The sequence below is a fragment of the Mastacembelus armatus genome, chromosome 13 (genome assembly GCF_900324485.2).
Source record: "Mastacembelus armatus chromosome 13, fMasArm1.2, whole genome shotgun sequence".
NCBI classification, from domain to species: Eukaryota; Metazoa; Chordata; class Actinopteri; order Synbranchiformes; family Mastacembelidae; genus Mastacembelus; species Mastacembelus armatus.
In genome coordinates, this window is record NC_046645.1 from 6,375,142 (window position 1) to 6,386,852 (window position 11,711).

Genomic DNA, 11,711 nt, shown 5'->3' on the forward strand with positions numbered 1-11,711 from the left:
GTGCTGCTGTGACACTCCTGATGGATGGACAGTGTGTGTGTGTGTGCGTGTGTGTGTGTGTGTGTGAGACAGAGAGAGAGAGAGAGAGAGAGAGACCAGTGCCTGGGTGGGAATTCTGCAACAATAATGCTTGTCCACCTTGTGAAACAACATGACAGAGGAATTTCCTTGGAATTCTGCTCTGTGTGGGGCTCTGTGCCAGACAGTGGGAGGGAAAACAGTGCAGTAAAGATGCATCAAGCATCTCTCTCTCTCTCTCACGTCCTACAAGAATGTCTAGGGGAAGAATTAGCATGCAAGAAAAAAGACACATTCACTCTTGCTGGTCTCTGCCTGGACCCCCCCCCCCCCGCCAAACAACACAAACAAATCAGGCCATTTTATTCACAGTTGTCTCCTGGGAGTAGGGGGAGGAAGTGTCTCTGTAGTGTCTATAAATCATTCCCTGTTGCAGTATTTGTATAGTAAAACACTGCAATAATCTTCTTGAGGGCTGAAACAATTAGTCAATCGATTACTTGATACACAGAAAAATCAAAGGTAGTTGCAGCCCGGATTTTCTGCCAGTTACACTTTTCTAAACATTGCATAAAAAATGAAGACATCTGGCGAAATAGTCAAATGAATCAAAGCTGAAAAATCCTTAATTCTTGATCTCAGCCATGATTTGCATAGTTTTAATAGTTGAAATTAATAAGGTGTGGTGGCTTCTACCTAGGTTCACTTCCATCAGTGTACCTCAGCAAAATAGTGCACAACAGCCACTGTGGTTTGTTTAATATGCAGCAAACCTAAAAAGTTTGCCTGATCATTAGTTGGGCTTTATGGAAATGAAAACAGAGAAAGTGCAGTTATTCTCAGTTATTCTTGTATATTCTCTCTTCTTTACCACCCACCTCCCTATCATTCATCAGTCCAGAGAGGGAAATATTCATCTGCCAACTACTCAGGAATCTGAGAATTCTGTGGTTGTATTGCTTGTAGTTTTCCACTGTGAAACACAGACATATCCTTGAAATGTGAAGCTGATGAGGAAACTCCCCACAGAGAAAGAAGCAACAGACCAGCAGACCTTTTTAAAAGTGGGACTCTTGAAGTGGCTGCATCTGGACAGTAGATCAGGTTTTGCTGTAATACCTTGAGGCTTTTCCCATCTCCTATAACCCTCAAACACGTCTACACTTTATAGTTTTAGGAAGTCGTGCTGGCATGACTGTGTGTGTGTATGTGTGTATGTGTGTATGTGTGTGTGTGCGCGTGTGTGTGTGTGTATGTGTGTGTGTGTGTGTGTATCCATTTACCCTTCCCGAGGAGGAAAACAAGAATAAGAGGAGGAGGAGAAAGAGAAGAGGCTCTTAGTCTGTCCGTCAGGCTATTTCTGACTGCTGCCATTTCTCTGATTAGATTATGGAGAAACAGAAACCTGGCCCTCCATCGTCCTAACCTCCCTCTCCCTCTATCTCGCTGCATTTTGTTCACTCACCCCCCCCATCTACCCATCCTCTCTCCCTCCTGTTCACTCTCCCTTCCACTCTCTGCTTTACCTTTTTCTCTCAGTTCGTCCCTCTTCCTCTGCTGTCCATCTGTCTCTGTCCTGATGGCTCTCTCCCACCTTCTGCCTGTCATACAAATGGAAGAGAGTTCAAGGTACAAGTGAGAGGCAAAACAGAAGTGAGCAAAAGGGTAAAAGGTCAAACAAGGGATGAAGGAGTGCACGGAAGACTGGAGAAAGCGAGTCTACACACAGATGTGATTAGCACATAAACATCTGTATTAAAGACGACAACTTTGTATTACATATTTTCCTTGAAGGCAAGTGGAGCTCTGACCGTGTAGATAAATACAGATATTCCTACTCAGTTGCAAGTAGTGGATTTATTACGGGATGTGGATGATGACAGAGAGAAACAGCCCAGATGAAGGGCAGTGATATGTTTATCCAGGTCTAACAGTAAAACTGCTTCTTTGACCAGACCCTCTTGATACAAGCAAACCTACAAAGCACCCAGGGTCCAGAACTGCACGCTCCCCAGACTTTGGGGTACCTGAGATGTGGCTCAGGTGCCCTGCTGTTTCTCAATAGATACCTGGGTAAAAGACTTTTGGGGTGTGTTTAATTTCTGTAGAGTTGCTGTGCAGCTCACGCAGCAGCAGCAGCAGCTCAGGGAGATGCAGCATCCAGGTGAAGGTGCTGAATGATGAACGACTACTAGAGGCTCTCCCATTATCATATCTGTCCCCGCTCTTAACAGGGGATTTTCATCCGTGTCCCTCTGCACTCCTCTCATCTCTCCTTCCTTCCCCGCTCCCCCCTCCCTCCCTCCCTTTCTCTCATTGTACTCCCCCAGGAAAGCGATCGATTTCACCTCCATTATCTCAGTCCACTCCGCTCTTAGTTTAAAGATGCCCCTCATTCATGCAGCCGTACAGCAGCCTCCACTAGGATTTCATATTTGTTTTGCACCTTTGTTAAAGTGAGACTCTTCGCACTTTGCGTTAACGCCTGAAGTTAAGTGAACTGGCTTTGGTTGCGGTTTGGGGATGGACCGGCGGATACACCGGATGCCGTCCGGTTACCGCAAGGCAATCACGTGACAGTCCCCTGGGAGAATTAGCATAAAAGACAAATAAAGGACCCCACCAAGAACACACCAGTCTGTCCTCTTTTCTTTTACAGAAAAGGAACAAATCCATTCCGCCTAATTCGAACCTTGCTCAGGGACAGCTCGCGTGGCAGATTGCAGCCTAATTAGTTTAGAGGGAATTTAATTCAATTAACTTTCCACAGCTCCGCGCGCCCCGCCGCTGGGCTGCTTTCAGAGCGCGGGGCCAGAGCTCGAGATCTAATTAGCGTGTTTGGAGAAGCTCTCCTGCGCGCGGCCAGCCCTCGCCGCTCCAGCTGTGGTGTGCGTGTGTGCGTGTGTGTGCGTGTGTGTGCTTGTGTTAGTGTGTGTGTGTGTGTGTGTGTGTGTGTGTGTGCTGTGGTCTCTCGGGACCTGGTTTTTATCCTAAAAAGCTTCTTTTTAAAGTAACATGCCGTTGTCCATTAGTATAATACAGGTCTGGTGCCGCAGTGGAGTGATGTATGCAGCATGTGAATAACCGCAGCTGCCCTGCGTCATTTTCTGGCTGATGAATGCATGTTGAATTGATGTTAGAGTGGACTTAAATTAGGATGAGTGCGATTTGATGAGTTAAAATGAATGGCTACATTTTGAGGCAGCTTTGACAAAACGTCAGCCTGATGAGCCTTTGTGCTTGACAAATATTTTCTCTCCTTTGACGGTGTCGATCCCATCTGAGTACAATTTGTGGATTTCTTGACAACACTTACATTGAGCTAAGTCGTTAAGCTGCGTTGAATCAAATATAATGCTCGGCGGTTTTAAAAGTCCCAGTGATGATAGATCATTTTGAGGATATTGTTTACACACGTCAACATTTTTCCCTCAAAAGTGGGGCAGTGCGATGGAAATATATTAAAAGGCATGAAAGAGTAGGCTCATTTTATTTCAAGCATTCTTGTTAATGTTCTGAGGTTTTGGGGATGCTTGCCTTCTCCAAAGTATTAGAAAATAACGTTAGCTCTCCATATATATATATATATATATATATATATATGTAGGTTGTTTATTTGGCTTTCTTCTTAGAGACATAAAGTGCAGAGTCAGTGCAGCCTGATTTTGATCATGTATCATTACTCCCTGACTAAAGGCTCCTACAGAACAAAACACTTGGTGCTGTTGTTTCCGTCTCTAACGCCGTCACATGCGCACAATCGTCTCGAGCCGAAGCGTCATGGTACATTCCGGTAATTGGGGATTGAAATGCGGGGACAGGCGCACCGACGGGACCCCCCGTCACCCTCTCCCTCCTGCACCGTCTCTCATCCATCACGGGGCAAATCAAATGCACTCGGCCTGCCACAGCTGCTGTAAGGGACGCAGGCCGATGTTAACGGCAGGAATCGTGATTTTTTTTTTTTATGCGCAATAAAATCCAGCTCGTAAGAAGGGCGATGACACGACACATTTTAGTGACACTGCAGAGCTGTGTGAGATAACACACTGCTGACTTTAAAACACTAGGCAGAGCTGAAGCTGCAAAAAATGAAAGAAGTATCCTATTAAATTATAACGATACTAAGTTTATAAAAGCAGAGCTGGTTAGTTAATAAAATATTTATAGGAAATCACAATTTTCATTAAAAACATCACAGTAAATTATGGACTCATGTTAATACGAGGAATAATATCACTTTGCAGGGAATATCTATTGAGACATTGGTGTGTGTCAGTCAGTCAGAGAGACGGAGAGAGAATTCAATCAGCTTCTGCGCATGTTACGCACAAGCAATAGACGCAAAGGTGCCAGTTAAATCAGCATTAGAGGAGTTGTTTATAATGTGTTGCAGTCCAAAAAAAAAAAAAACACAACTGACTTCTACGTTTTTTTATCTGCATCCTGTACTGTTGGTCTATAGAGAAAATACACACACGTACCCTTTAATTTTTACAAATACAATCAACTGAAACCATTAATTTATAGATTAGAATTAATTAATATAATATTCATATAGTAAAAATAATTAGCAGTAGCTGCATTAATAAAGTTCTATTTTTACTTATTAAGAACTAATTTTACTGGATTAGAAGCATTTTTGAAACGCTGGACTGTGGGTTGTTCGTTAAAATGACTTTACCTAAAATGTGGATGGTTAATTACCGGGAGACTCTACACTAAGCATGTGCCTGGGTTGTTTGTTTGTCTCACAGGCTAAATTAGATTATATCAGCCATCACCTGTGCGTAAAATCAGCATGACTTTAGTGGCAATTAACTCTTAATAGAAGAAATAAAAAAGAAATAAGAAATTTGCCTTTTGCAAAAAAGGATATTACTCATTAAGGATTGTGAATCAATAGCTGCCTCAGTCTGAAGCAGAAAAACGACTTGAGGCACATATGACATGCTGTTCTTTGAGTTTTCATGATGGATGGACCTGCCTGGCCCTCTCTCTGACTGACAGCTTCACTTGGATTTTCAGACCACCACCGCGTGTCGCGGGACAGATACCGGGCTGGGCCTCCCGCGTGGCTTTTCTTCAGACCAGTGTCGCCACTGTCCCATCCTTTAGTTATCCCTTATCCCTTGTCTCTATCCATACACATCTCCATCTCTCTATCAAGACCATCCAGCCATCTATCATACAGAGCAGTCTCTCCACCCTCCCCCCCCCCCCCCCCCCCCCCTCACTGCACCACACACAACTTCTCCCACCGCTTCCTTCGTTAGGGCCAATCTGCATGCAGCCTCTGTCAGTGTCTCTCAGAAATAATTACAGTAGCAGGAATTAGTCTGTGTGAGCAGAGAAGAAACAAGAATCGGGGATTTAATTAGGATTTCTCCAAAGAACTTGCCCCGTTCGTGTATGAAATGAGTTATGGCAGAAACGCAGGACCCAGTGCAGTTTTTTCCCCTAACATAAAATATTTTGAGATGACAACGCAGGAAAAAAATGGAAAGTCTTTAAGCAAAAATGTTTATGTATTAGGTTACGTTTTACACTTATTAATAGAAAGGATATTTATTCGTTAACTCTGAATAGGGACATAAAATTACGTTTCATATTAGTTTTATTTAAAAATATATTTACTACAGATTTTATACTTTTGCTTCATACCTGCTGTAGAAGCCTGTGTTTTCCTACTGTATGAACTCGTGGTTAATTGCCTAATTACCTTAATTTTTAGGTTTTGTCTCCTGCCATCACAACCTAATGGTTTGATACCGGATCATGCTGCTATAGCTTTTTAATCATGGGCGCAAAACGACTGAATTGATCCATTCATGCTGACTCAATTACAAGTCTGATCGGACAGGGGCAGCCATATGTTGAGCGTCCATAAATTTTCCCTAATAACCCAGTCCTCTACATAGGCCTATAATCCCTATAGTCGGGGTCCCTCTCTCAGGGGCCCTCAGGAGCCTCTAGGGGACCATTGTGCCCCCCTCTGTTGACTCAGACGTCATGAATGCCAAAGCACCCCGTTACTGTTTCCGTCAAATCGCCCTATGAATGTAAAAGTCCAAAGTTAAAGCCTCCGCAGATGAGAAGTCTCCCCCTGCGCTGGAGCACTATAGGGCGGATTAGTGGCCTGGAAGAGACCGGACCCCCTTTGAAGGGATTAAAGTTTAAATGCTTTAAAGCGGGAGAGCTAGGGTCGCTCCTTGCTGCTCTTTTTAGGAAGCAGAAACGACCCGGAGAGTTTAACTTTGAAACCGTTTAAGTTTCTCTGTAAACTCACCTCTGAACCCTCCAGACGGGACTTGGACACACAACAGACGCTATGGCCTTCATGGCAGCTGACCGGTTAACGTGGACGCAATAAGAAATCAATAAAATCAAAAGTTGTTTAAAAACCATAAACTATATTTATTTTAAGGGGCCTAGAGAATACAGTGCGATCACAACCACACAGAGCAGAGCGGTATTTTAATGTTTGACATACAGGCTACTCATGTGTGTGCAGTTTTTATTAGTCGAGCTAAGGACAAAACGTGTTTTGCATGTTTCACAACCGCAAAGGTAATTTAAAGGTCTTTAAGGGAGGAACCTAATTGAAATCCTGAGTCTGTAAATTACAATGACAGCAGAAATTCTGGTTTTCTCTGGGCCTAAAGCATCAAAATATACAGTCAATTCATTAACACTACAGTATAGGCCCTGTCATAGTCTTAAGGGACACAATCTTTATGTTATTCTATGAAACCAATGTTTCTAATTTAGAGCATAACACCTGGCTGCACATAAAAATAATTATATAACCTCTAAAACACGGTAACTCGACATCAAGCCAGAATTAAAATCGTATTAATGATAAGACAGGAGCATGAAGTCTGCAGCATCAAAGTAAAAGTCTTTCAGGGGCTGGAGTCTTTCTCAGGTAACAAATTCAGATCCATACAGCAGCTGCTGGCGCGTCATGAGCGCTAACACTATGCGATCCAAATGTTCTAACTCTTGAATACACATCTCTGTGTTTTCTACAGCGGAGGGACAGACATGACCGAGATCAACCGAGACAGTCACAGCCAAACACAAGATAAAAACAGCTGTACCACCCCGAGCAGCACACAGAAACGCTTGAAACAAATCTCATTAATACTATTTGTAGTTTAAGAGAGTACACCGCAGCAAATGCACGCATGCGCCCGCTTGTGTGGCGGGTTAATGGCATTAAGGAGCATCATCACACAGCCTCTGGTCCAGAAGAGATATGAGCGCGCACTTATGTACATCTTATGCGCGCGCGTAGGAGCCAAACGTAATTAATTTCTCGCGTGCAACCTAATTTTGGCTTGTGGATTATATTATTTGGTGGAATTTATCCACTAATAAAAAGCCTGTTAATTTCCTGAACAGAGCCTGAAATATAGGAGCGACGGCAGCCGTCATGTTTGGAAACGTCCTGGAGCGCGCGCCTGTCTGTCTCGAGCCCTCTCTCTATGTGTGTGTGTGTGTGTGTGTGTGTGTGTGTGTGTGTGTGTGTGTGTGTGTGTGTGTGTGTGTGTGTGTGTGTGTTAGGGGCCGTGTGGGATATGACTTATCACATTGTATGACACCGAACAATAAACTTAAACCAATTTATGAAGCGTCAATGCGTTTATGGTTAGCCTGTCGCGGTTCCTCAGTTGTCTCCGCAGCCAATTCCCTCTCTAGTCCTATATATCAAAGTGACGCTCACTCTGGTGACATCTCCGTAAAAGTGATCGGAATCAAATCAAAGCTTTTAATCTCAGCAATCACCGTCACATCTGGACGTTTCCCCCCACATAAAGACTTCTGAGGCCCGGCTGCAGTGATTTGACGGGCAGTGAAGCGACACTTATATCAGCATTTGGTGTTTAACCTGCACCTGCTCGTCTTAGCCATATATTAACAGAAAAACTACATAGCGTTTACCCCAAATACATCAATCTATTTTTTGCGATGAGGGACAGCTTTTAAACACAACTCCTTAGGCTGTAGGCCTGTCTTGAGACATTTTGCCTGAAAGGCAAAGCCCAACGCTCCATGCCTCAATGCAAAAACTGGTTCAACAGCACAAACAACCAAGAGGAAAAAATGGTTTACGTTTCTATTAGGCCAAGTTTCAGTCCTGGCTTGAGTCATAGCTCAGCATTTCTTCAAAGTGCGGAGAATAAAAGAAAAGGGAGAAGCAAAGCACCTGTCTTAAACAGATTCAACTCTGTTTGATGGTGTTTGTGTCTAAAAGACACTAACACTCAGTTCTGGTCGTATTTGAACTCAGAGGGAAGGTTGGGCTCACCAGCTCTACAAGCGTCCGATAAAGGAAACACCGACATTACATCTGTTTTAAATGAAAAGAGCTTTTTTAAAATTTAAGTCTGATGCCACCTGCGTGCTCGTGAAGCACTGGAGCGCGTGGGCGGTGCAGTGGGCGGTGGGAGGGGGCCGTCCGTGTCCACGCTCACTCACTGGCGGCATTGTCATGGAAACTAGACCACCGCCTCGCTATTGTCTCGCGCTTCTACCAAGTTTATTATAAACACCGCGCGAGCCGCAGCGCCCTGTCAAACGGAGCGCGAGCGCAGAGTGAGCTGCAGTGCGGGGAGAAAACGCGAAGAAACGGACACACAGAGAGGAAACCAGGAGAAAGAGGAGGAGGAGAGAGAGAAAACAGAGAGACAGTTCAAAAATAACAAACATCTGGATTATTTACCGCGAGAAACGAACAACAGCCGCGTGAGAGTGAGATACAAACCACGCAGCTGTCAGGAGGCTCGGACGGACGAACCAGCAGCTCTTGGAGATACAGGAGAGGCAGCGCAACTCTGAACATCTTCGACTAGTGTGTACAGCCTCCACCCTACCTCCTCAAATAAAAGGCAGCTCCAGACACATCTAAGGTCTCTCTGAGTCCCCCTCGCCCTGTTTGCAGACCGGTGTTTGCACCGGCTGACCTTCATGTATAAGATGGATTACTCCTACCTGAACTCCTATGACTCCTGCATGGCGGCCATGGAAGCGTCGGCCTACGCGGACTTCAGCTCCTGCAGCCAGGCCAGCTCATTCCAGTACAACCCGATCCGGAGCGGCCCTTTCTCCAACCCGGGCTGCACTCCCCTCAGCACGGCCAGCTGCACCCTGGGAGCCCTGCGGGAGCACCAGCCCACACCTTACTCCTCAGGTACTGCAAGAATTTACATTTTATTATTAAAAAGCGAGGAAAGAAAAAGTTATAAAAGCTACATAACTTGTCATACGGCGCTTCTGCAGCTTCTATAAACAGAAAGGAAACAGGAGAAAAATGAAGTATTTCAACTGTATTTTTCATTATCGACGAATACAGGCCGAAAGTGTTTTAAATGACAAGTTTGTCTATAAATGAATAGGCTAACAAATCAATAGACTGTTATTTTAAAGCAATAATAATTATTATAATAATAACAATGTAGGTTTGGCATCTTGCCGTAATCACAACACACACACGTCCATATCTAGGCCTACCTGGGTCTGCGGTCATTCTTTATTTACCTGTTACCATAATGCTGTCCTATTCCTACACTGGGATAAAATTCAAGATTTTAAGATCAATATTTATTTGATTAATTTTCTTTTGTTAAACTTTGTTAAAATGTGAAATTTTGTTCCTTTTAAATTGAGGTCCTGTAGATTTTGACAAGATTGCATATATGGTTTGTCTATGTTTTTTCAAAATAAAATTTCGTTGCAGACGTTTAAATAATCTTCCTATTGATTAAAGTACATGTGAAAATGGCTGGACTTTTATTGCAAAACATTTTACAAATTCGATAAACAAATACCCTAATGGCATTGCCTTTAAGACTATAACTATTTTTATTTCCATAATGTATGACAGAGGGCCAGGAGCTCTTGCTGAGTGTTATGAAACAAAACGCCATAATAAAACTCCAGATGAAATACAGAGTTATTAATGAGCTGAGAATGGATTAGAGCAGGCTTATGCAACATTTAGTGATAAATTTGGCCTTTGAGGCCTTTAGCCTGTTGTAAAATCCGACATGTGTTACATCTGGTTTGGTCGTATTTCCTCATCTCGCTGTCAATAATTGGTCAAGAACATGCTGGAGTCAGTGCATCGACCAATTAACCTGCTTTAAATAAATCAGCAGCTAGTGTGTAAAAATAACCGCTTGTTGCTTCACATCTGATTATCATTTAACGACACGTAACAGATTTCATGGCAATATCGTATTTAATGTAAAAATCAGACTATTAAATTGTATCCTCCTTTTACGCGAGGACATTATGCGCTTTTAGCCTAACTGTGCGTCAAATATAAATATATGTAAATATAATATCATTTTCCTTTCAGTTCCTTACAAATTTTTCTCGGACCCCTCCGGTCTGAACGAGAAGAGGAAGCAGCGGCGCATCAGGACCACCTTCACCAGCTCCCAGCTGAAGGAGCTGGAGCGAGTCTTCGCGGAGACACACTATCCAGACATCTACACCCGAGAGGAGCTGGCACTGAAGATAGACCTGACCGAAGCCCGGGTACAGGTGAGAGCAACGGTCTCCTGTTTCTTTTTGCTTGACTTTGTCACATAAAGTACACACACTAAACACCCGAGTCATTAGTAACTCGGCTGTTTGGTGTGTTTTAATGGTGATTTTAACCGTGTATACACAAATTTCCTCTCAGATCATGGTGCTAAATAATAACACAGAGCTACATAATTAAGAAGACAATGTCAGCAAGTTTTAAATATTCTATCAAATCTATTTGAAATGCTACAGTTTGTATCGACATCCTACGTATTTATAATTATTACCTGTATCTCTGTCTGTGTCTAACAGGTGTGGTTTCAGAACAGGCGTGCCAAGTTCCGTAAGCAGGAGCGTGCAGCCAACGCCAAAGCCAACAGCTCTGGTGGCACCACAGGCAGCACCACCAGCAGCAGCTCTGGAGGGAAGAAGGGCGGAGAGCCGAGATCTTCATCAGATGATGATGAGTCCAAAGAGTCCACCTGCAGCCCCACACCTGACAGCACGGCCTCCCTGCCGGGCTCAGCCAATGGAAACTTAGGCAGCCCTGCCAGCCTGAGCCCCAGCCCTGCTCCTGCCAACAGCGTCTACGCCAACACCTCCAGTTCTCCGGTTCTCCAGGGTCTGAAGCCGCCAAGCTGGTCCAGCCTGGGTCCATCCAACCCAGCTGTGGCCCAGCCCGCTGCCCAGACTCAGGAGATTCTGAAGGCCTGGCAGCCAGCAGACAGTATGACCGGGCCTTTTGCGGGAGTCCTGTCCTCTTTCCACAGAAAACCCAACCCCACCATCAAGACGAACCTGTTCTGAAGCACAGAGGAAGAGACAGACATTATGTGGTCCACTGGAACAGCCAGGAGTTTCTAGCTTTGAGGGCAGGACTTTCCCTTCCATATTAATGCTGAATTTACTGATGTAGTCTGCTCTAGCTCAATGAGGCCCTCTTCTCTAAAAAGCTGTTCTGACAAACTGATTCAAAAAAGGTCTGGTCACGTCTCTCTCCCCAAAATATTGTGCAAGGGTGCACATTTTACCTTCCAGTGTTGTTAGCTCTATTAAATAATAAACTCTCTTTACTTACTTGACTAAACCTTCACAATGTCAACAGGACATTTCACTGTATTTTCTTTCATTCATACACACATCTGATATACATA

At 44.0% G+C, this 11,711-nt stretch overlaps 1 protein-coding gene across 1 annotated transcript; it reads left to right on the top strand.

Moving 5' to 3' along the window:
- The first annotated feature begins 8,991 nt into the window (after positions 1–8,991).
- On the top strand, positions 8,992–11,364 carry phox2a (paired like homeobox 2A). Its single transcript, XM_026298580.1, has 3 exons — positions 8,992–9,214; positions 10,385–10,572; positions 10,870–11,364. The coding sequence occupies exons 1-3, from the start codon at positions 8,992–8,994 to the stop codon at positions 11,362–11,364; spliced, it is 906 nt and encodes a 301-aa protein (XP_026154365.1).
- Positions 11,365–11,711: the final 347 nt, after the last annotated feature.

Coding starts and splice junctions, on each gene's coding strand:
- phox2a (XM_026298580.1), top strand. CDS start 8,992: ATGTATAAGATGGATTACTCCTACCTGAACTCCTATGACTCCTGCATG. Junction 9,215..10,384: donor GCCCACACCTTACTCCTCAG/GTACTGCAAGAA, acceptor TTTTCCTTTCAG/TTCCTTACAAATTTTTCTCG. Junction 10,573..10,869: donor TGACCGAAGCCCGGGTACAG/GTGAGAGCAACG, acceptor TGTGTCTAACAG/GTGTGGTTTCAGAACAGGCG.